The sequence below is a fragment of the Crocodylus siamensis genome, chromosome 2 (assembly GCF_052110815.1).
Source record: "Crocodylus siamensis isolate JL-2025a chromosome 2, ASM5211081v1, whole genome shotgun sequence".
In the NCBI taxonomy this organism is placed as follows: domain Eukaryota; kingdom Metazoa; phylum Chordata; order Crocodylia; family Crocodylidae; genus Crocodylus; species Crocodylus siamensis.
In genome coordinates this window covers 218888452-218911529 of record NC_143396.1, presented here as the reverse complement: position 1 = coordinate 218911529, position 23078 = coordinate 218888452, and the positions used below count along the sequence as shown (strand labels likewise).

Here is a 23078-nt window from a genome sequence, read left to right as displayed (position 1 = left end):
ACACTACAGGGTAGTTGTGCTCCCCCTGGTATCTGGCTCCAAGACCTCAAACGGCAGCCAAGGCCTGCGGGGACAACCCTGGGGAACAAGACAGCAACGCACCAAAGGTGGCATGAGGCCGGGGTGTAGGGGTGGCAGAGCCCCATGAGCAATCGTCAGGCCTAGCCCGGGCCACCGAGGGACTGTAAACTAGCCCCGCCCACTGGGGAACATCAAGTTGTGGCAGGTGAGAGCAGGGTTGGCAGTGCAGGATGAAGAACTACCCCGGTGACAAACAGGTCCGGAAGGGGTGGAGACAACTGCAAGGAGATCAGAGCTGCCCTAGGGCAGCTGGGGAAGGCCTGCCAGTTGCAAGCAGCATTAATTGCCATGGCTCATCCCTCTACCAAATTTCTGACCCTGTGGGCCACATGACATGACATGACACATAGGCCATATCTTTGCCCTCCCTACTCAGCTTGAGAATTCTCAGTGTAGTTAACCTGAACTTGAGAATCCTTACATGAAGCAATTATACATATCCATTTATACTATGTATTATTCTGCTTTTTCTATAAGACCACGCTGTTTGTGCAGGCCACCTCAAAGAGATGAAACCACCACTTAAGTAGTCCTGAAAAACATGGTGAAGCCTTACTCAACTTAAATGCCTCATTTAAGAGCTCGCTTTCACTGCTTTAAAAAAAAACAAACCAAACAAAAAAATCCCATGCTTTTGACCTCAGTGTAATGTGTATAAGCTGCCTCATAGTAAATGCCTCATAGTAAACCCACAGGGGAAACGAGGCACTGCTGCTTCATCATGAGGTAAACTTGTTAAGGTCAATGCAAGCAGTAGTTTTACAATAAACAGATTTCCTGAGGTTAACCTTGGTCCTTCCTGTGCATTTACCATGGGCCAGCTTATGTGCCTGTGTGACCCTGTGGTAAGAAAGCAGTTTAAGCAACTGAAGAAAAGCCCACAAACAGTAGTCAGTAGGACATGCTAGAAATAATGACCACAGAAGAACAGGCTTGAGGTGACCTTTCCCTATGTTTACACTGCTGTCAGCACTTGAGGAGGGAGAAGGCGGCACTAGAATAGACTGCAATCCTTCTTCTATATTTGCGCTCAACTATAATTCATTATTTGAATGTTCAGAGTTAGCTGTCAGTTTATTTGGTTTGATTTATTAGGAGATTGAAACCTTTCCTAGATTAGAATCCTCCTTCAAAAGCAAAATACCAGCCCCAAGCAGCACAACAGGCTCTGCTCTACCTCTTACCTGTCCAGGTCATAGAGTGTGTGAGAGTTCTCAACTACCACCTCCACTCCAGCTTCCTTGGCCAGTTTGATGATAGCTGCATCTCTCTCCTTCCCAAATGGTTCCGAGTCATACTCAAAGGTAAGACGAGTCACTCCCCATTCCTGCAAAGAACACAGTACAGAGATGTGTCACTACAGACAACTGATCCCACTCAGCCAGGAGGACCACTAAGTGACAGAAGATCCTTCTTCACAGCTTACCAATACGAGGTCCAAGAAACTCTTACTTTAGGGGAGCTTAGACGTGGTGAGAACAACCAGGGAAATGAGTGTTGTCAACACCAAGTTTGAATGGAGACTATTAGTGAATCAGCCTGTTTTACCAGCTTTTGGAAAAACCAAGGTAATTATTTGTTATGCAAACTCACTCAATTACATTACTAGAACTCAGGGCTAAAAACACAGAACATTCAGACCCTTATTATGCACCTCTCTACAGATCCTCATTTTTGCCTACTAGCCTTGTTCATTTCATTTCTCAGGCCTCCAAAACTACCCTAATGCTGAAGTGTTTGGACTTTAAATCACTTCTTGTGGAAATTTTCACTACAAGCTCCTTCTGACCTGTGTGTTTGTTTATATGGAGAATGTCAAGAAGTTTAAGCCAAAAATAGAGGTCCTGAACCAAAATTTTCTAGGGCTCCATTAAGACCAGCACAAGAGAGAAGTAGCGTTCACCCCAGATTATGAAGTATGTGACAAGGGAAAGCAGGACAAGGAATGACTGTAGGAACAGCACTAGAGCATAGAGGGAGTGAGAAATCAAACTGAGACACTTTCTTTTCCAGAATGGTACAAGATGCTGGAATCCAGATTTTGGGCTATTTACTCTCCAGAATGGGAACTGCTTTTATCTTATTCAAACCATGAATCAGTCTGAGGTCTTACTGTTTCTACAGACCTTTCATAAATTGCATGAATTAGGTTCTGTGAAAAACACAGACCTGAGAAGAGCGGCTGCATGGCTTGTCCTAACTCTTCCCAGGGTACAATTTGCTCTCAAAATCCATGGCCTAGTTTTCTCAGAAAATGGAGTGCTACGAGAGGAGGTTTAATGGTTTCCACAGCGACACTCTTGAGGTTATTGTCAAACATGGAGCTACAGCCCACAGGTTTGGTGAGCAAACACCCTGCAAACACAGCTAAAGAGCCAAGGGGGGTGGTACTAAAAAAGAACAAAAAATACAGGTAACAGGCTACACAACTAAATGGCATGGGGAGTAATACTTTTCAGCTGAAACAGCAAAGAACACTCCTTTTCCCGGGGAACTTTGCCTTTTCCTGAATTGGAGCAGAGTTTAGAGCAGACAGAAGCACAAATGAATTAAGAATTAACACCACCACGAGTGATTCTGAATAGATTATGATGAACAAGGATGCCATAGATGAGTATTTGGGAAAGTTTAGAGCAGGAATAAACTGCCCCTGCTAGTTGCCAGCCATCCCCTCATGAAAACTCCAACCCTCTCCAGCTTCAAAGTACTTGGCTATCCTATGCCTCTCCCGACCAAGAACAGTGCATAAAAGAACCCAATACTCATGATAAATGTTTATTTGTCTTTCAGAGCCAAGTCTCTCCTTATACTGGAAAATGATTTTTTGACTTAGCATTAAATTTTCATATCATTAGAGGGACAATACCACTGAGGTTATGCTTAAAAGGTGGGGGTTGATTTAAAAGAACACAGGCGTGTGCAAATACAATTAAGGGTTAATTCACATCACAAAAGTATTGTTAGCAGCCTCACTGCAATCAGAGCAAATGTTGAGTTTGTGCCCAGGAAACAAAATAAACCGAGGAAACATATGGTAAATGTTGCTAAATGCACAAAGCAAACAGCTACTTAACAAGACAGCCCATGTTTAAGCGTTTCACATCCACTATTCTTCATGTAGATCCGTATAAAGAAACACATTCTGAAGATGTGTCACTTTTTTCAATCAAAAAATCATGATAAACCATTTTGCTACCTTCAATGTCTAGAAATATTAATTCTCCAAAGTAATGAATTCTAGATAACAATTTAAAATACAATTAACAACAAACATTTGGTATTTGAATATGGTATAAAGATGCTATTTTACTGGTACAATCCAGCTCTACATTTAAAATTAAAAATAAGCCAGTTTCTCAGATACGTAAAATTCAACATTGTGGGACGTAACGGAATGCGACACTTGGTGCGGCAATGACTGCAGAGTTTGGTTTCTGAAGGTTAAATTCCAGATGCTCGTACAGAAGAAAGAGGGGATATTAAAAAAAAAAAAAAAATCCAAAACAAAACACCAAACAAACCAAAAAAACCCCCTCCACACATACATTCTACCATTTTGCAAAAGCAACAAAAAATAGCAGGGTCAGTTTCACATGCTGCCTCTCACTGAAACAGCATATATGCTAACACGACAAATACACTTCAACTCACAGCAGTATCCAAAGAAGCTGTAGTGTGGACCTACCTGTCATCTTACCACTGTTATATAACCTTACTCTAAAGGATGTTAGACAACATAAATGAACTTGAACTTCCTTCTCACTGCTGTTTCCATGGTTTCCAACTCTTCGTTAAGTGTGTAGGTCTACTATTCTTGCTACAAAGCCTGCCAAGAGCATGCTTTGCAATCTGTGACTATCTTCCTAAACCCTGCTTATGGGCCCTCTTCAAGCTCCATCTCAATATCTGAAGAGAATTCTAGAGCAAGTAAAAGAATATCTCCTGAAAGCATTTAGGTCATTCTCAGTAAGTTGCTGGGGGGCAGCATAAGAACACAACCATAGTTTAGAAAAATAAGTGTGGAACCAGTTGTACCTTGTATTTTGCATCTAAGTTTTTGACAATGACAACTACCTGAGCACAAGAGACAGCAGTAAAGTACACTTCAGACTGACAAGTAATCTGTATCTTGTGATCTCTCTGAATCTGGGATTCTTCTAGCATCTTTATGTCCTCTGAGTACGATTATATTTTTTCTACTGATTTGTAAAAATCCTGCGATTATATTTAGTCCTCAAACTAAGAGGACATGGACTGGAAACAGCTAGAACTTATTTGGAGTTCAACAGAAAAAATAACCTGGATTCAGAAAAGGCTAAAAGCAGCACACAGGCTATTTGTGTCATGGCTAAATGTGACCACCACAGTGGTAAGTCCTTATACTGGAGAATGACAGTGCCACAGCAGGGGACAGTCGAGTCAAGTGAAGTGTGCAGATGATTGTGTAGGAGTACCCAAGATAAACACTTTTTGTCACAAAATTCAAAGCATCACTCAACTTGCAAGCCACATTACTGATACTGGCATCCTTCACTTTGTACACACATCCTACTCAAGGACATACCACTTAAGGTTTATATTTTCCTTCCACTTTATTGCTGCTTAGAGCTCAAGCGTTATCCAGAACACACTTGATCAAGTGTACTTTTAGGACGTCCTTAAAGTACTTTCTTAGGCAAGTTTGCTTCTTTGTCCCATGCTCTATTTTTTCATATAGGAGCTGCCTGGGCATCATCCATGCAAAAACAGCAGCGTCTGACCCAGGCAAGAAGCTTTCCCTCATCCCTTTTGCTTAAAAGAAACTGCAAATCGTAACTACTCACTGAGACCTCTCATAGTATTCAGACTCATCTGTATCCCTATGCTTCCTGCTGAAAAATGGCTTCTACAGCAGGCTTTCAGGATGGAGTGCAATTAATTTGCTATTACTGCCATCAGTATCATACATCCAAGTCAAGAAGCTATGACATTCTCCTCCTCTAGGCAGATGCACTCTTGGGATTAAGTTCAATAAAGGGACAGCTGGCTTTTCAGAACAGCTCCAAAGAACAGAATCTTAAAATGGTACAAGTCCTCCTGATTTACCAAATTTTCACTGTCCTGGACATCCTACTATTCAAGTACATGCCCATCTACTATAGTACAAATCACTTCTTTAGAACCTCATCCTACTAATCAGACAGCAAGTGTGGAAAGTAATGTACATTTCATATCCCTGGATAATACTTCAGCCCGACACCTCTCCCAAGGATATGCAACCATTAGCCAGTGGTCTATGGGAAAGTATCCAGTCTTTGTCTCAAAGCAAAAAGTGGTAATCTGCTCATACAGAATATGCTAGACATGTACATTAGCTTTAGACAAGTCAAAACACAAACCTTATTTGTCCCTTGATATGTGGCTCAAAGACTATTTTCTGCTTGTCTGTAATGGGCATAGGCCTGGTAGCTCTCCTGCTTAGAAACGGCCGGTGAAAACACTTCAGTTTGGAGGAACTTCTCCTTACACAAGACAACAATTTGCAATGCCAGCTGACAGATCTTCATGTGTGGCAGCAACACAGAGGCACAGGCTGTCATCATGAAAGATAATTTTTCACCTCTCCCAAGCTACATGAGTTTTGACTGTAGAACTGGCTGACATTACTAAATCCTCACAAATGGTCATCCTGCCAGTTAGATCTCCTCCTGAACACAGACCTTCTAGATTTGACTGGACCATCAGGGACTAGAAAAAGTGAAATACAATAGGACTTACTAACCAAGGTATAGATGGCATATTTAGACTTACTTTAAAGAGTCTTGGAAAGACATCTGTTGGTTGACCCCGTACCACAAACAAGCGAGAATTGAGTTTTCTTAAACTGTTATCCAAGTCTTCCAGGGACTGGAGTAGAAACCTGTGGAGGAGAAACAAGACAGACCGATAGCAGTTCATAAGAGTATAGATATGCATGGCAGGTTCTCCCACAACTCCAGCAACATTATAAATCACTAACTCCTTCCAGGCTAAAGGTTAAGCCAGGAAGTATGACTACTCAGAGTTTAACTCATCCCAACATCAAACAGACAGAACAAGGACACCAGAATGCCAGTCAATTCCCTATCACTGCATAGACAAATAGACTTTTTCAGCACCTTCACACTCTTGCAATCCCTTCAATTTCAAAATGACTACTGACAATGCGAGAGCAACCATCTGGCAATTACTGCCTCCTTCAAGCTGGAGTTCCATAGATGTGGCAGTGTCTATGTGAAAGAGTTTACAGAGCAGACCAGCTGGTGGAATTTACCACAGATGATAATCCTGGAACAATGAGAGATTTTAAATATGAAATGGATAAATTCTCACTCCCCCATCTCTAGTTTTAAGGGAATGTTTCTGGAAAGTCATGAATTTCTCCCTGAATGGCCTGCAGAAGGGCAATGTGATACCCGAAAGCTTGCCTATGTCTATCCCAACATGCAGTTGGTCCAATAAAAGATATCACTCATAAATAAGAATTCTTGCCTCCAAGAATGCTCATTTTTATGGTTCTGGATAGGTACATGCTATATTATAGTGGAAAAGTACACAGAAATATTCCTCTCTGTCAGTAGGAGGCCAAAGGTCTCCAAATTCTGCAAACTTTCCAAGGGAAACACTATCAGTACACTGCATGTTTGCAAAAATGACATGATTTGTATTCCACTGTGATGCTGACAACCAAATTCTTTATCTACACAGTCTCTCATTTCATGTGATAGTAATTTGGCTTTCTCTCCCACTAGAGAACTGGCCTTCCCCCTCCAAAAAAGACTGGTGTCAAAGTCCTCTCTCATTAAGCAACGAGACATTGGTCTGCTTTGCATACTTCTCTGCTTCTCATTGTGCTTTGTATCAAGTTCAAGCTGCTTCTGCTTCCTTTCAAGGCCTTACAAACCAAACTCCAGTCTACATTAAATGACCTGGCTTATTTTTGCTTTGTCTAATGCTGCCAATGATTCCAGCTTTAACAAAACTTTCACCTCTATAAGGGGACTGTGGAGCCTCCTGTCAACTTGGAACCCCTTCCTTAAGCTAAACCTCTCCTCACTTTCAGTCAAATTATACCTGAAAGCCTACTTCTGCAGCCTTATCCACAAAACATGAGTCTGCATTTTAAGAAATCTCAATTCATTTAGGTTGGGGCTAGTTACAACAAGCAGCAAAGCTAACCCACAATAAGGAGCTTCCTTATCCCTCCCCTTTTCCACTTAGTGTCAGTGAAAGCCTTGTTTGTCCATTAAGCCCATAATTTAAATTGGGCAGGGAACCTGTCTATGCATTTCTTGAGAGGAAAGAAGTGGCAGTGGCCTCAAAGATGGGAGGTCTTGGGGTCCACTACCAGTTCTGCTGTTTTCTTGCTGTGCTACTCTGAACAGCTTACTCCCCACTTCTATAAAATGGAAATACTGACTCCCTACCTCACCAGGACATTCTGATAATTAATACAAATACTACTACTGACTGCATAGCACACATGTTGGCAAAATAAATAGTTCCCAGTTTCAGGGAGAAAGGTAAAACATGGATTAATACATTTGCCTTTGGAACCCAGGTCGCTATATCCAAGTCATAATACAAAGAGTCAGTAAAAGCAAGTAGCAGAAAACCGAGCAAAATACAAGCCAGCATTCCTATACAGAAAAAAAACTGAGCTCTAATTAATAGGCATGTATTTACATAGCACCTTTCTACTGAACAGTCTAGTGCATTTATCTCAGATACTAACCGTGGAGCTGTAACTGTAGGGAGAACTGTGGACTCCTAAAAATTCCTATCTAGCTCAAAGTGTTTTCTCATAACTAGTTAAAGGAGACTGGCTGGCAAACTGTCTCAAATGGAAACTATAATCATATTGAGACTGCTCATTGGCCCATGTGAAATGGGTCACAGCAGTTTGTTCAACTCCTAACAAATAACTATCACTTAGGCACCTAACTTCTATTGATTTCAATGAGTCAGGGTGCATATATCCTCATTATCTCTACAGGAACCTGAGGAGTTCTTCTTGGCACAACTGCAATGCAGACAATAAAACTAACACAGTTGCTCCCTCTTGTGTCAATGGGAAAACCAAGGAATGACTGGGTCAGAGATTAACCAGTGAAGTTGTGGTCCTTCTGTCCCAGAAGTGAGTTCCTAGTACAGTAGCATGTGTAAAAGAGTAAGATTGCCCTTCTGCTATTAATACTGCACTCACTTTTTAATACATAACTTCAATCTCCAGGGCTGTTAAAAAATAGATTCTACACAAAACTGTGAGCAGCTGGATTTCTGCATGTCTTGTGATTCTAGCACATGTGTAAACTTAGAGTTGTGATATTTTTAAAATTAATTTTCAGAAGTCAGTACTTAGTGGTAGTTGTCTCCCTTAAAAGACTAAGTGATGATAGGTAACTGATGGCAATTCCCATAAACCCATTCAGCAATCTCCTGCACACCGTCATATACATGATTTTTTATGTACCTGAAGGTGTTACTGAAACCTGCAACTGATCCATGAGCAGGGTGGAAAAACAGAAATCAGGTTATGCCTGCCCTTGCCTTGGAGGGGAAGCCCTGCCTTCGGATACAGCAGTCTTGTAAAGGAGAATCCCCACCTGCACTGGCCGTCCAACTCTGCTAGCAGCCATGACTGTGATGCATCAGTATCACGTAACGCTCAGATAATACAACCAGAGGTGCCCACTGGGATGCAGATTCCTGCTCTCAGCAAGGCTTTACAGATCCATTACATTCCATCACTGCTGCAGTTGGAGGTGGAAAGAGCTATGTTTGCTTTCGTTCCCCATCCCTATCCTCCCAGAAGCAGTCAAAATATATTTCCATAAGAATCTTGGGGGCGGGAAGAAGTAAGAGTGCGTACATGTATACGCACACACAATGGCCCTAGGGCAAAGGCAGGGTGTTGTTCAGTGCTGTCATGCCACTCTTGAGGCTGCAGAAACTTATGCAAAGCACCTGGAAAAGAAATGTTTCCCAAAGTAACCATATACTAGCTACATCTATCCCATGCTCTACCAGATTAGGAAAATCTGATAACATTACCTAGAGTCTAAGGTAGCTTCCCACATGGCAGAAATGAGATGTGAAAGGCTACACTTGAGGTTGGGGTGCAGAATGGGATTAATTTTGAATGGATCCAAGTAAAAGTCCAAGGACTGAGGATCCAGGGAGCTCAGAGGTCGAATGCCAGGTTCTTACTGAACAGACAGTTTTGGAGCAGCTGGGAAGCCAATCCTATACAAACAAATCAAGACACCTCAGAAGTTCCAGCATTCAGGGAGATGCAGGCAATTTCTTTTCCTTCCCCAAAGCAACATATCCTTAAACCATATGTGAAAAAGTATCACTCCCAATAGAAATACAAACTAGCTCAGGAAGCATATATTTACACCACACCCTGAGTTGGGCAATACTCTAGGACTTTGCTTATTCGGGTCAAGGTTGTCTTATTCCTGCTGCCTTTTAACGTAGCTGAATGATGTCCTGGCTGCCCTCAGACATCTCTCAGATTAGGTTTTAGAACATCCTGTACTGGCCCCTCATGATTAAGTAGATGTGATTTAACAGGGCTTTCCCCACCGCAAACGTCTGATCCCATATGCTGGGTCAAAGCCAGCTCTGAACTGCAGGGCTTTTAGCCCAGTGGAACAAGGAGCTACTAATTAAAAGAGGTGCAGTGCTGGCATTACATAGCAATGCCTTCCAAAAGCTATGATAAATGTTTACTCCCTCTGTCAAGCTTTCCAGCCCATCCCACTTTGTTCAGGCCTTTCACACCACAACCCTTTTTAGGAGATGGCTGGTTTCCAGTTTATGTTGTTCAGTAATGAGCACAATATCAACACTTCATTTCAGTGAAATAAGAGACAGACAACTTACCCGGTTCTATTCCTAAAGGCAACCTCCTAACTAATCAAAAGACAGCAAGTGGCTAACAGCTTAGTTTCCTTTAAGGTCACAAAAATATCAAAAGTCTGTCAGAGACCGCTGCAGTAGTGGTGTGTGGTTAAGGAAAGCCAGCTGCTGTCACTGATTACACACAAGGCCCTTCCCTGCTCAAATGATTGAGCTAGAGATGAGTACAGGATCAACTGGGGGCAGCATTTGTTATGAATCCAGCAGGGGTGGAAACTCCTGCTCTGGAGAGCCCTCACCTCACCAAACCTCCAATTCACACATCACACAGACAAGGAAGACAGGAAGGGACTTCAGGAAGTTATCTGGCCCAGCTCCCTGCTCAAAGCAGGACCACCTCCAATTAGATCATCCATCCCAAGGTGTTGTCTAACCATATCTTAAAAGACCCCAAGGACAAAGATCCCACCACCTCTCCGGGTAACCTCTCCCAGTGCTTCACCACCCTCCTCATGAGAAAGCAGTTCCTAATATCCAACCAAAACCTCCCTCGCTGCAACTTGAGCCCACACACTGCAAAGGGCCCGTGGCGCAGCGCGCAGAACAGAGTGGGCGAAGCACTGGCCTGCAAGAAGGGATCTGTGCCCCACGCGACAAGCTCGGCACCTGCCGGCCAGAGGGGGGGCTCTCCCCTCTCACTTCCCTGGGGGGGCAACCCCACCCCCAATAATCAGGCTGTAATGAAAGGCACGCGCACGACCTGCGCACAGGGGTCCCGCTGCTAAGCCCGGTCTCAGCTGGGGACAGCGTGCGCCCCGCTTCCGTCAGGCCACGACCTGTCAGGACAGCGTGCGCCCCCGCCCCGGAGCGGCGGCGTGGGCGGGGGGTGCGCGCATGCGCGGCTGGCGCCGGTAGCCCCGCGCCACTGCCGGCCCCTCCCCCCCGCATACAGGCTGCCGCGAGACACCCCCCGGCCAACAGCTGCTCACCGCCAGCGGTTGATGCCCACGGCAGAGGAGGCAGCGAACCAGGGGTCCAGGATGTAGATACAGCGCACGGAGGCGGCATCCCGCAGTGCCGCCTGCAGCGCGGGGTTGTCGTGCAGCCGCAGCCCACGGCGGAACCAGTGCACCGCGCGGCACGGTCCGGCCGGGGCCGGGACAGAGGACGGAAACGAGCGCGACGCAGCCATAACTACAGCCCGTCGCCGTCTGCCCAGCCCGCCAGGTCACAGCGCCAGCACCAGGCCCCACCCCGCCCGCTGATTGGCTGTCGAGCGCGGGGTGGGGCGGAGCCAACGTGGCACATTCCTGCCGCGTGCGTGAGGCAGGGCTGGTGAGCAAGCTGACTGAACTGTACAGGGGGAGGGGCGGAGCTAGCGGAGGGAAACAGGCTTCCTGGGCCTCACCGGGTGGCGCTGCTGCCAATCAGCAGCCGCCCCGCCCTCCCAGCTCCTTAAAGCGGCTGTGCTTCTGAAAGGTGGTCCCGATCAGTAGCGGCGTCTGTGGGTCTTGAAGAAAAAATAGAGGGCGTAAAGGCACTGGTTTCGTATCAATAGAGGACAGAGTAGCAGAAAACCGGAATGGGCGCTATGGTCCCTAGGTCTATAACAACAATAATAATGAATAACATGTAATAATAAATACTTAACAGTATTAATAATATCAAGAATGCTAATAACATACACTGGGTCCAAGATCTCCCCCCACAGACTTTCTTGCCTCCCCCTCATAATAAATACGTGTCTAGTTTTCCCTCCATTCCCTGCCTCCTTTATTAGCAAAGGCTGGTGTGAGCCCCGAGAGACCACTGCCGCTGAAGCCAGAGGGGCAGACCCAACTGAGACATCTTGTCCTCAGCTCACCACCCTATTCCCAGGGGAACTCGTGTAGTCAGAGCTGGATCTCCTCCAGCAAGAAGCAGCCAGCCCCTGCCCTTGCAGGTGGGAGGCATTCAGCAGGGTGGCACGAAGGGCACAAAGGGGAAGAAATTGGCTGTGGAGATTCTCAGCCCTGTGCACCTAAAGGGGACAGGGTATTTCTCCGCAACAGCCCCTCTGCTGGGGCAGCCTGAAACTGTAAGCCATTAGCATGTTTCTCTCCATCTAGTTGGTTCCACAGGACACTGCAGCAGCCTTACCGTGCATACACGTGGGAGTGATGGGAAGGGGTGATGTCCCCCATGGACCACACCTAGGCTTCCAGCTTCTATTGGTGTAGGACAGTGGTGCTCAACCTCAGGCCCACAGGCCAGATCCAGACCCCCAGGTCATGTCACCTGTCCTGCAGGGCTCGCCACAATTCTGAAAATTTGGCATCAGAAAATGGTGGCACTGCTCCTTACTGCCAATTTCTGGATCCATTAGGAGCCCTGTGGGCTGGATAGCATGGCCCTGTGTGCTGTATCAGGGGAGCAGGGGACCTGATCCCACTGTGTGGGATGGGGTGCGGTGGGGACTCCAGGGCCCAATCCCAGCTAATTAGGGCAGTACAGAGCCCAATCCTGGCACATGGGGCCAAGCAGGGGTGGCAATAGGCCCGATTCTGCTAGGTGGGGGTGATGCAGCGCCCCAGAGCCTTGTCCTAGTTGCAGGGGCAGCATGGTGCCCCAGGGCTCAATCCTGGCATACAGAGGCTGGCTCAGGCTGCATGAGGCCTGATCTGGTTATGGACCAGTTCCACACTGCTCATCTGGCCTGCTGGGCCAAAAGTTTGTGCACCACTGATGTAGGACTATATCACCTACTAACAGATGAAGCCCTTAGCAAAGTGGCTGCCTGTCAACAAAGTGGGAAAGGGGGGGACCCACAGTTAGACCCTCAAGCAGCACCAGAAGGGGTGAACAAGAGCAGGTTTTTTGGGGATTTTTTTTTTTTTTTTACAGGACACAGGCTACAATCACACTTTCCTTCTTGGAAAATTAAACTCACTAGAACCTGTTCTTCATATCCCTCCCCCATTTATCCTACTGGAGAATATGTTGGCTGAAATCCAGGCAGAATCAGCATTTATCCATTATGTAATACAGGACTAACAGCTCCTTCACTTCTTAGCCAGACCCTGTGAAAACCCACAAATGGTACCATTAACTGAAACATTTTAGAAATGGGCTTGGAAAGTCAATCTTCTCCCCGCCCACTGTTCCCCTGAACCTTTGACAACACTGTAGAAGAAACCACCCCCAAGATACCAATTCATAATTTTATTGATATGTTTTACAATCACAGGTCAATGTTTGCAACTCTAAAATCTATCCCAGTAAAAAACTCAAACTATGGGAAAAATTCCACCCTTTACCAAAGGAAATAAAAATGGGGAGGGAGGCTATCATTAACAAAGCAAATTGAATTTAGAATTCCAGTGACCTTGGTTTCCTGAAATTTAGGAAAAACTGAGCTAGCAAGGACAGAGTAGGAAAAAAAGAAAAGATTAAAAAAAAAAAGTCAGATTGCTTTCATAGCAGCAATCTGGTGCTATTTAAGATCGCTCAGCGGATACTGAGAATAGGTTATACCAGCACACCACACTTAAAATAATCTTTGGATGTGAGAGGACTCAGGGTGTAGATAAAGCTAGGACAGTAATTACTAGGGAATGAAGGTCAACACCTGTAGGAATGAGGAGGAGAGAAAAGTGACTGTATAATGCAGCCTCAGATGGCACTTGATGGGACAGGAGAGGGAAACGTTCCTGCACAAGTTTGACCCTGCAGAGAGTGCCAGAGTACAAAGTTCTGCACCAGCTCCATTCACCCTTCTGATAGGGCCTGGGATTTCTTGGTAAAAGATTTACCTTTTATCCCCACGTGCTGCCACTGAAGTGGAATAATGGCGTTTTCCATGCCTAAGCATCAGTTCTGTAGTGAATCTTCTAGAAAAGGTCCCCAGGAAGGCAGGCATAGCAGGCAAGTAATAACCCAGCCTGAAACTGGCCTAACTTATGAGAGCATTATTTGTTTCCTGTATTTGAAGAGAAAATGATAAAAGGCTGATTTTCTTCAACTGGCTATTTTTGGATCCTCACCATGGAGAGGAAAATACTTCAGAAACCCACAAGGAAAAAAGACCTAGTTACTCCACAACACAGAGTCCAGAGTATCCAGTAACTTTATGTGAAAAAAGCCAGTATCCTTCCCACCTACACAAGGAAAGCTGCCAGTCTCAAGAAAGGAGACTAAGATTTGGTCCCTCCTTTGTAATGATTTCTTGGAACACACATATCCTGTGGATGCAGAAAAGAGGTAGCAAACTATCTTGAGGAATCTCAACCAGAAGAGTTACTGGCTGTTTAGACACGAAATTCAGAGGCATGTCCTTCTGCTAGATGCACTCAGAACTTGTAGTGAAGGGATTTTCCACCTGTGACTTGTAAAAGGACAGGAATGGGAAGAACAGCTATTTCCATTTATAATAGGAGGGGAACATTCGTGTAGAAGCCAGGCTGCCCATTCTGCTATCTTTCCCTCCCTTATTTTTAGGTACAGGATCTCATTGTATTCAAGACCATGTAGTTGGCTGCCAATATGTATCCCCAGCTACACAGCAAAAATGCTGTTCCCCCCTCCCTCACAGTAAGGGTTTCCATATGGTGCATAATTGGTAAGTTACCAATGGTAACAGTTGTTTTAAAAAGGCATCAACACAGAAAAGCCCTTTGTCTCCTACATCCCCCTTTCCAGTTCAAGAAACAGGATGAACTCCACTGGAAATAGCATCCTTCCATCCCTCATTACCATTGCAGAAACTGTTGTATATGGTAGGCCTTTGGCTTCAACTCTTGAGACAAATGCCCCATGAATTTTATAAGTTTGTGATTTTTCTGCCCTGAAAGTTTCTGCTCTTGGCTCATTTTCCAAAGCTCCATTCCACAGACACAGCAGCAGAGGTACTAGACACCAGTCTCACTTTTCTCACCTGGTTTTGGAGACGATTCTTCCTGTACCTTCCTCATCTCCAGCCCTTTTACCCATGTATATGCAAAGGATCCCCCCAGAACCATCATGTTGCTCGTCCACCACAGGAAACTTTTTGTCTCCTCATAGTAGGCAACAGCCAAAACTGTCTGGGCACAGGCTTTAGCTGTTCCAGAGACATTATGGGTGAGTGGGCTTGTGAACTTTATCTGGAGTCCCGTCACATACCCGATGGCAAAACCAAACACTCCACCGAGGGTCATCATACCCCAGAAGCTGGGGTCTCCCAGCTTATCAAAGTGGTAGAGGGTGTGAAACTCACCAAACAATAACATAAGGGGCAAGAATAGGACACACGCATTCACATTGTTGTAGAAGGTCAGACGCCAGATGCTGCTATCCACAGCAGGCAGAACTTTCTTGGTATAGATGGCATTGAGGGAGACACAAAGACTTGCCAGGATCCCAAAGGCTATGCCAATCCATGACAAGGTACCTTCTGCTCCTTCCTGGTCTATACCCAGCCAGAAGCCACCTGCAAAGCAGACAAAAATTGGTGACATACTGACAGGGGGACCAGAAAGTGACAAAAAACCAAGATGCTACATACAAAAATTGCATTTATAAAAACCAACAGGCAAAGGATTATATTAAAAAAATGAAAATAAGCAAACAATGTTTGTGAATTGCCCTTCCATCTTATGAAGACAAAAAGCAACCCAGAGCACAAAGGCAGTGTCAGAGTGGTACCCCTCATCCTGTTTGAACCCTAAGAAGAGGAGTCAGAAGCATCCTGTCTGATTTTGTTTGAGATGTAGAGTTTTCCAAGTGTTTAGTTCATCACTGTAGTAAGAAAGGTATTACCCAAAATTACAGTTCAGCTTGAAAAGAAATAGAAGAGAAACCAGCTCAGCTGCTCAACTTTCACTATCTTTGTTCTATGGATATTGAGATCTCACCATTCTCCAGGTTCAGGCTAGAAAGGGACAAAGTTTCTCAGGCTGCCAAAACTGACACAAAAACCTGCAACCAAGAAGCCCACAAAACTAAAGAAGACATGCACTCCAAGGAGCTTGCTAGGCTTCCTTTCTCCAGCATAAATACAAGGAGGAAAAGAGATAAGTACCTTAGTTTGTCCTTTTAAGGCATCTTTGAAAAAAAGTATAGTTAAGACATAACATTAGATTCAGTGGTGCAGTAAACCTCACTAGTACCTGCCTTGGAGAGAAATTCAAGACTCCATGACCCATATAGCCTCTGCTGCATTTTTTAAACAGGGAGAAAGTGGCCGGGGCAGAGTGCATGCATGTCACAAAACCCAAGACCTCTGAGCAAAAGTCCAAAGATTCTAAAGCAGCAACTGAATGTGAAGCCTTCTTTGCATCCAGTTACCTGGAAAGTAACTATGTCCTTTGTCTTTCTCCTGGGACCTGAGCTATGGCCTTCATTTTACCTTTAAGAGAATAGTCCAAAGCACACGTGCTTTAATCACACACCACCAACTAAACATACAACTTTGGTTCAACGTAGGTAAACATTTTGCACAAGGATGGCAGAAGGACCGGGAAGCAACCTGTCTTGCTGTGTGCTAGGGCAGGAACCATGTGGCAGAAGTAAAACCCAAGGGAAAAAGACTTAGAGTAATCCATCAAGTAACCTATAGTTGGCAAAAGGTACATCCTTCAGCAGTGCCTGCCACCCAAATCTGGAATCACCTGGAGCTGGTTGTTTGCATTATTCAAACGTCAAAATGGCTAAACATCTTTCTGAGCCAGACAGGTCTGCTTCATCATCTCAACCACCAGGGATAGAAGTCTTGCACAACACTTGGCCTGCCTCTGTAGAGATTAAGTGAATACCAGAGACCAACTAATTTACCTCAGGCCTCCAATTTGTCCTCAAATGGCAATGACCTTCTTATCTGTGCTTAGGGCCTAGAGGTGAAAAGTCTGCACTCGGCTTCCCAGTATGTCCCAGGCAGCCAGTTCCACAACCCTCCTTTAAATTCCTTATATCACTACGATCATTTGACATCCATCCCTACTCTATTTATCTTATACTTGCTCCTATACAGGAAACTCATATGGACTGGCTCCTGGCTCCTTACTCCATATGGTACTAGCTGAAGTTTTTTTTAGTGCTGCCCAAGTTGGTTACAGAACAGGAGTGGAAAAAAGTGCTCCTATAGTAATTTAAATAGGATGAGGAACTGCGTGTAAAAATATTAACAGATTCATCTTCAGAGTCACAAGAGTAGGTTGGAATTACTTAGTGCTTAAATTCTGTGAAGACTAGTTGGGTGAGGCACCGAGTACAGTTCTATAGTTTATGAAAGAGGAGTTTTATTCACACGTGGCAGAGGCGTACAGCAACTTGCCCAAAGTTAGGCTGTGTGTCTGTGACAGAGCAAGGAAGAAAGGCCAGAAGTTACAGTAACATAAGAGTTTTTATACACATGGGAAGAACAAAAAGGAAAAATAGTCCTGCGATTAAGCCAGTGGATCTGGATTCAATTTCCTGCTCCATCACCAATCTTCATGCCTTAGTTTCCCATCTATAAAGTGGAGATGTAATATTTTCCTGTCCAATGGGGAATACATTTATTAATGAATGAGGCACTTGGATAACGCGGCGGCAAGGGCCAGGGTACTTTGGCAGCAAGAACGACAATCCGCTTCATCCCCCCGTGCTAGGCAAGACAACCGAGTTGCAGGCTGCGAGCACGTGGCACTAGACGTCAGGCACTTGAGGCTCTGTGTCCTGACATCAGCTCTGTCACCAATGAACTGTCCGACTTTGGACAAATCTGGGTCACCGACACCTCCCTCTACAAAAACATGAAAAGGATCATCCCATCTCACAGGGGCAGGCAGAGCTCTATAAAGTGATGCAGCTTTACAGAGCTCTACGTAACGTGCACCAGGTATTGCTCTGCAGCACGGAAACGGAGGGAGGCTCGCTCGACCCCTCGACCACAGACTTCCCTCCCCCGCCACTGCCTGGCCCTACTCACCTATGATGACCCCACAGGTCAGCAGGGCGTAGAAGGAGGTGGTTTGCTTGAGAAGCAGGTAGGAGAGCAGGACGTTGAAGACAGTGGTGAGCGAGCGGCCCACGTTGTAGAAGGCCACGCCGACATGCTTGAGGCACAGGTTGTTGAAGGTGATCATGCCGATGAAGACAAGGGACAGGGGCAGCACGCTGCGCGACACCTTGAGGTCCAGGCGCAGCGAGGGGAAGTCCAGTGCGCCCGGCGGGCTGCAGGCAGCCAGCAGGCTGAACCCCTTGCACAGCAGGGTGGTGACAGCGCACTGGGAGAAGGTGACAAAGAGCGGCGCGTCCAGGCCCAGCGTGGGGCTGTCCAGCAGGTACTTGTTGAGGAACACCATGGTGATGGAGATGGCCCAGTAGACGCAGACCACCAGCGCGATGCGCGCGGCGCGGAGCGCGAAGGGCGGCTCCCGGCGGCCGCTGCCATCCCCCTCGGCCGGCAGCAGCGGGTCGGCGGCACCGCTCAGCGCCATGCGCAGGATGCCCGCTCGCTTCAGCTGTGCCCTGTTCATGGTGCAGCTATCAGCCCGCGGCCCGACCCCGCCAGCCCCTCCTCCCCCGCCCACGGCCCCGCAGCCTGCTGGGGCATGGCTTAAAAGGGCCGCGGCCTGGTCCCCCTCTCCCGCAGCCCCGCTCACCTGACCCCGGGGCTGCTGCCTCCCGGAACAGCGCGCCTTCCTGCTGCGGCCCCGCCCGCCGCCGGCCCATTTATACTTGGGGCCCGCCGCGCCCGGCCTGCTGGGCGGCGGAGCCCTCGGGCCTGCTCTCGTTGCACCAGCCCCGAGGGCTCCTCGGGACACAGAGCCCGTGTGTGTGGGGCGCCCCTCCCCTCCCCCAGCCTGCCCCTTGGGTGAGCTTTGTGTGGGCACCCTGCGGTCAGCACTGCCCCCGGCCCACCTCCTCCCGACCCTCGCCCAGCCAAGGGGAGGCTGGCCTGGCTTGGACCCTGGAGGAGGTCGATGCATCTTGCTAACACCTGGACGCCAGGGGGACTTTCTGCCCCGAGTCCCTGTAGGCAGCGCCCGCTGGCTCCGTGGTGTTGATTGAGGGCCGGGCGCGCCGCCGGCCCATGTGCTCTGCTTGGTGTCGCGTGCCTTGAAGTGCTTGTTACTAGCTTCTGCCCTTGCTCTTCTCTGTTATGGCTCTTGTTGTCCTGAGGAATCGGTTGCAAGGTTTCCCAGGGGCCTCCCTTTTCAGGAGAGACATGGTTGTGCTTGGTGGCCTAAGCCCCGGATCCCCAGATTGTAACAAATAGGCCCGTCCCAAATCTGGTCACACCTCTGCACTGGTGACTGGTGCCTCCCGGGTCTGGGGGGCACCTGCAGGCACCACCAGCAGCATCGGTGGTGAGGCTGGAGCTGGTGAACTCCTGCAAGTGCCACTGCCGGTGGTGGCAGCAGCCCTGTCAGGGGGGCATGTGCCCCCCTCCCCCCGCCATGTGTTGTCTATGCCAGGCAGTGTCCACTGGCTCCCTGGATTCATTTGCGGGCCAGTGGGTGCTCGCCAGTGTGCTCTGCTTGGTGTCTTCCTCTGGGCACTTATTAACCTCCAACTCTAGCTCCTCTTCCGGATATTGTTGTCCTCAGCACATAAATCCTGGTATCCCCATTTCAGTGCCCACTGGGCACTGCATGTGCTAACCTCTGAGAGCTCCTACATGATTACAGAGTCTGCAGACGGCCAAAGTTTTATGAAGAACAGTGATTGTCAGCCAGGTCAGCCATGGCACTCTGGGGTGCAGGGAGATCCTTTGAAGGGTGCTGTGCAGAGGCCTAATAAGGAGGGTTGCAGCCCTAGGCAAACTGTGGGAGAGTTGGAGGGGGGACATGTGGTGGTGGAAGGGGGTGTCCTGGCAGCAAGAGCAGCCCCACAGCCTACACATTCCAGAAGCACTCAGACAGTCCCTGGAGGGTGTCTCTGCCGCCACCTGCGTGCTCTGCCTGCCTCTGCTGTTGATCTTAAAACAGCAGCAGTAGCCTGGACTGCTTTGGAGTCCCCGGCATGGGTAAGCCATGGAGCTGTTCTTGCTGTTGAACCATGGACTCTGCAGGGGTGGGGGCAATTCTGGTAGCTCTCCTAACTTAGCACCTGGGGTGGGTGATCCTCTTACCCACTTCTAGTTATGCTACTGGTGCCATGGGAGGGCCCTTAATACTAGCATGAGTAGGGGTGCACAAGCACCTACACACCGTTCACAAGATAAAACCTGGAAGTGTCAAATAGGAGCCTATAGTGTCAAAGCACTCTGCCTTGATATGGTCTTTCTGACCTCTTTGCAACAGAATTGCTTTATTATTTTTCCCCAGTTAGAAAACAAGTGTTGTCCTTCATGGGCAAAGACGACCTCATCCAGCAGGGGATGGAGAAGATGAGAGAACAGAAATGGGAAAGATACACCAAGGGAGAAAAGGAGAAAAAAAGGCAAAAGGAGAAAAGAGAGGGAGGAAAGAGAGAGGACAGGAGCAGCGGCTAGGTCGCATGGGTATGACCCATTTTACAGCCTAGTTCCAATTGTATTTTGATACTGAACAAAACCCTTTGACTTGCTTTGGTGAGTCAGGGGCTGCCACTGGATGCTAGAGGGCAGACCAGGAAAACAGCACGGGCTCTAGAGAGGCTGTACCTTTCCTTCCAGGCATTGCTGATGTAGCAATAAATAAATAATGAGCACCATTTGTGGTCCCTGCAGGGAGTGCCATTGCTCAGCCAGAGGCCTCTGTGATTCTGATCTGCTTTGCCTGCTAGAAATGGAGCCACAAATAGCTGCCACACCCCAAGAAACTATTATGTAGAAGAATATTACAGCAAAGGTGTCATGCACCTGTAGAGAAGGCTAATTTCCATTTTCTTTAATTAGGGGCAGAGATTTCAGTTCATGGCTACATACTCCCTTTGGTCTAGTGGGGATGTGTCATTGATGTCAGAGAGACGTTTGCAAACAGATTACAGGTTGAATATGGCCGTTGTCTGCTAACTAGAAGCAAGATATTATTTGTTCAGTATCCGATTGTCACATTCCACAGGTCATAAAAACTACTTCAGCTCCAGGATCCTTGATCTTTTGAACCTTGTTGCTCTTCCTTTCCCATTACTCCCTTCAGTTCACACCTTCTATTGTGGAAGACTAAAGGAGCTCATTTGTTTTAATATTTTTGTGAAAAAGTTAAGGAGGGACTGGATTGAAAGTTTTCAATACCTAGTCAGGAAAGAGATTTTGGGTAAGAGATAGCTATAATAGAAGGGGAAAAAAAGGAATAAAAATAGCCAAATGCTGGGAATTAAATAAATATGGACTTGAAATTAGGTGCACGTAGGTAAAGAGCATTAACCAGTGGAGCAATTTACCAGAGGACAGAGAATGCTTAATGTCTCCTTCTAAACATTAAGCTTTGGTTCTGCCAGAAGTTATGCGCTTGATTCAGGAGATTCTAGGGCCTATGTTACATACGTCAGGCTGGATGATCAAAAGAGTCCTTTCTGGATTTAAAGTGTATAAATCTGTTTCTTTCCTGCCTCCCTGTCTTTGTGCTTCTTGTTTCCTCCCTGCACATTTGTCCTTTGTAGCAACTCTCAATTTTCACTCATATATGTTTCATTCCCACTCTTCCCTTTTTCCATTTTATCAGTGACAAAAGGGTTAATGCTAACATTAAAGTGCCATCCTCAGCATGAAAGTTAACTCACCAATCTATTTACAGGAGGGAGGGAACCATGCCTCTAAGGATAGGTCAACAGTCAAGACTCTGCTGTGACCACACCTTGTGCAGACATGCCCAAGCTAGCTATTTTACGGCAGGTTCAGGTATTTCCAGCTATGTAGCTGTAGTAGGGTAGACTTCCCGGGGCAGGCTCACTGTCTGAGAATTCACTAGCTTTTGTGGGGGTCTTGCAGCCAATGCTGAGCTTATGGACACATGGCTAGCAATACCCAAGCTAGCTCACTGAAAGCTAGATTGGATATGTTGACGTGAGCTGCAGTCACTGCTGTGACGGCAGTGTCAATATACCCTCAGAATGTTTCACGTTGTTTGCAAACCACAAAAGATGGTGTTGCAAGAGATTATATATGCCTCTCACTTGGGAAGGTTTTCTTTGCCCTCATGAAGGCTGGATGCTTATGCTCATTTTAAATGAAAGCTTAGATTCTGCAGGAAATATATCAATGCCAGAAATATATCAAGTGGCCTGAATGACTGATACCTTCTGTACTGCAACCTGAGAGTGCAGGGCTTGAGCTTGAATTAACAGAAACTCTTGTTGTGGAGAGACTTGGTAAGTGAATACTGAACACAGGTCACCCTGCTGTGAAATGGCCTACCTCTCTGTTACGCAAGTAGCAAAGGTAACCAAAATTGGACTAGATAATATTCCTGAAGCAGGGGCTGCTGTCTTGTCTCGGCACCTATTATCTCCTCTTTAGAGAGGATATTATTCATGTGCTGTCAATGTTTCTGTTAGTGGGGAATTTTGCTGCAAGTTACCCTGGCTACAGATTTGTGTTCCAGACTCTATGCTTCATTAAAAAAAAATAGTTTTTTTTTATAATTGTAAACAAAATCTTTGCATTGCAACCTGAACATAACTGATAGCAGACAACTTGAGAAAACAGTTCTAAGGTGTGAACTGGGAAATCTAACCAGAAAAATGGCACTGTCAGTACTGTTAACCAGTTAATTACTGAGCTCTGTGCTACCATGTCCATGGAGGGATGGATCTCAGGGTGGAGTGTGTGTGTGGGGGGGGGGGGGTGCGGTTGCAGTGGTGAAGTTGCAGCCCTTTCCCACTATGTAGTTCAGTTAATTTTTTGGAAGATGTACCAGGGACTCTACTTCCCTACAGCCCTGGATACCTGCGTTCCCTGTAAGGAGTGGTTGGAGCCCTTGATCCTGTGCGGAACACCCAGGGAACAAGCCAAGGAAGGTGGGACTTTGTCAGCACTACCACTGTGCCCAGTGGACTAGGGGATAGAGGGAGCCCCGGGGCTACTTCTGTCCTCCAACCTGGTGCTTCAGGGAGCAGCTGTACAGAGTGCCATGCTTGGCCAGGAGTGGTGGCAGGCAGTTTCTGCCTTCCTGTGCCCACTCCTGGGTGAGCAGGGACATCCAATCCTGCTAGAGCTGAGCCATACAATCCTGCTTTATGAGCCAGGT

General features: G+C 46.6%; 2 protein-coding genes across 4 annotated transcripts in view; both read right to left on the bottom strand.

The window, feature by feature from the left end:
* The window catches only part of CRY2 (cryptochrome circadian regulator 2), a 29793-nt gene extending 18565 nt beyond the window's left edge, over positions 1–11228 (bottom strand). For both annotated transcript variants that reach the window (XR_016440289.1, XM_090033003.1), the window contains exons 1-3: positions 10956–11228; positions 5872–5980; positions 1266–1408 (exon numbers count right to left, since the gene is read on the bottom strand). Coding sequence is in view for 1 of the 2 variants with exons in the window: in XM_090033003.1 (XP_089889129.1) it covers positions 1266–1408; positions 5872–5980; positions 10956–11158 (455 nt within the window). In the remaining variant the exon portion in view is untranslated. The remainder of the gene's footprint in view (positions 1–1265; positions 1409–5871; positions 5981–10955) is intronic.
* A 1924-nt stretch (positions 11229–13152) lies between these two features.
* On the bottom strand, positions 13153–18713 carry SLC35C1 (solute carrier family 35 member C1). 2 transcript variants are annotated; one of them, XM_090033002.1, is made up of 3 exons: positions 18567–18713; positions 17891–18432; positions 13153–15412 (listed from the first exon to the last, which is right to left on the bottom strand). In XM_090033002.1, exons 2-3 carry the CDS (start codon positions 18399–18401, stop codon positions 14853–14855), a joined length of 1071 nt encoding a protein of 356 aa, XP_089889128.1. In that variant the 5' UTR covers positions 18402–18432; positions 18567–18713; the 3' UTR covers positions 13153–14852. The 2 variants fall into 2 exon arrangements, with proteins under 2 accessions (XP_089889128.1, XP_089889127.1); XM_090033001.1 differs by lacking the exon at positions 18567–18713 and having other exon boundaries at positions 17891–18484.
* Between the last annotated feature and the right edge of the window lie 4365 nt (positions 18714–23078).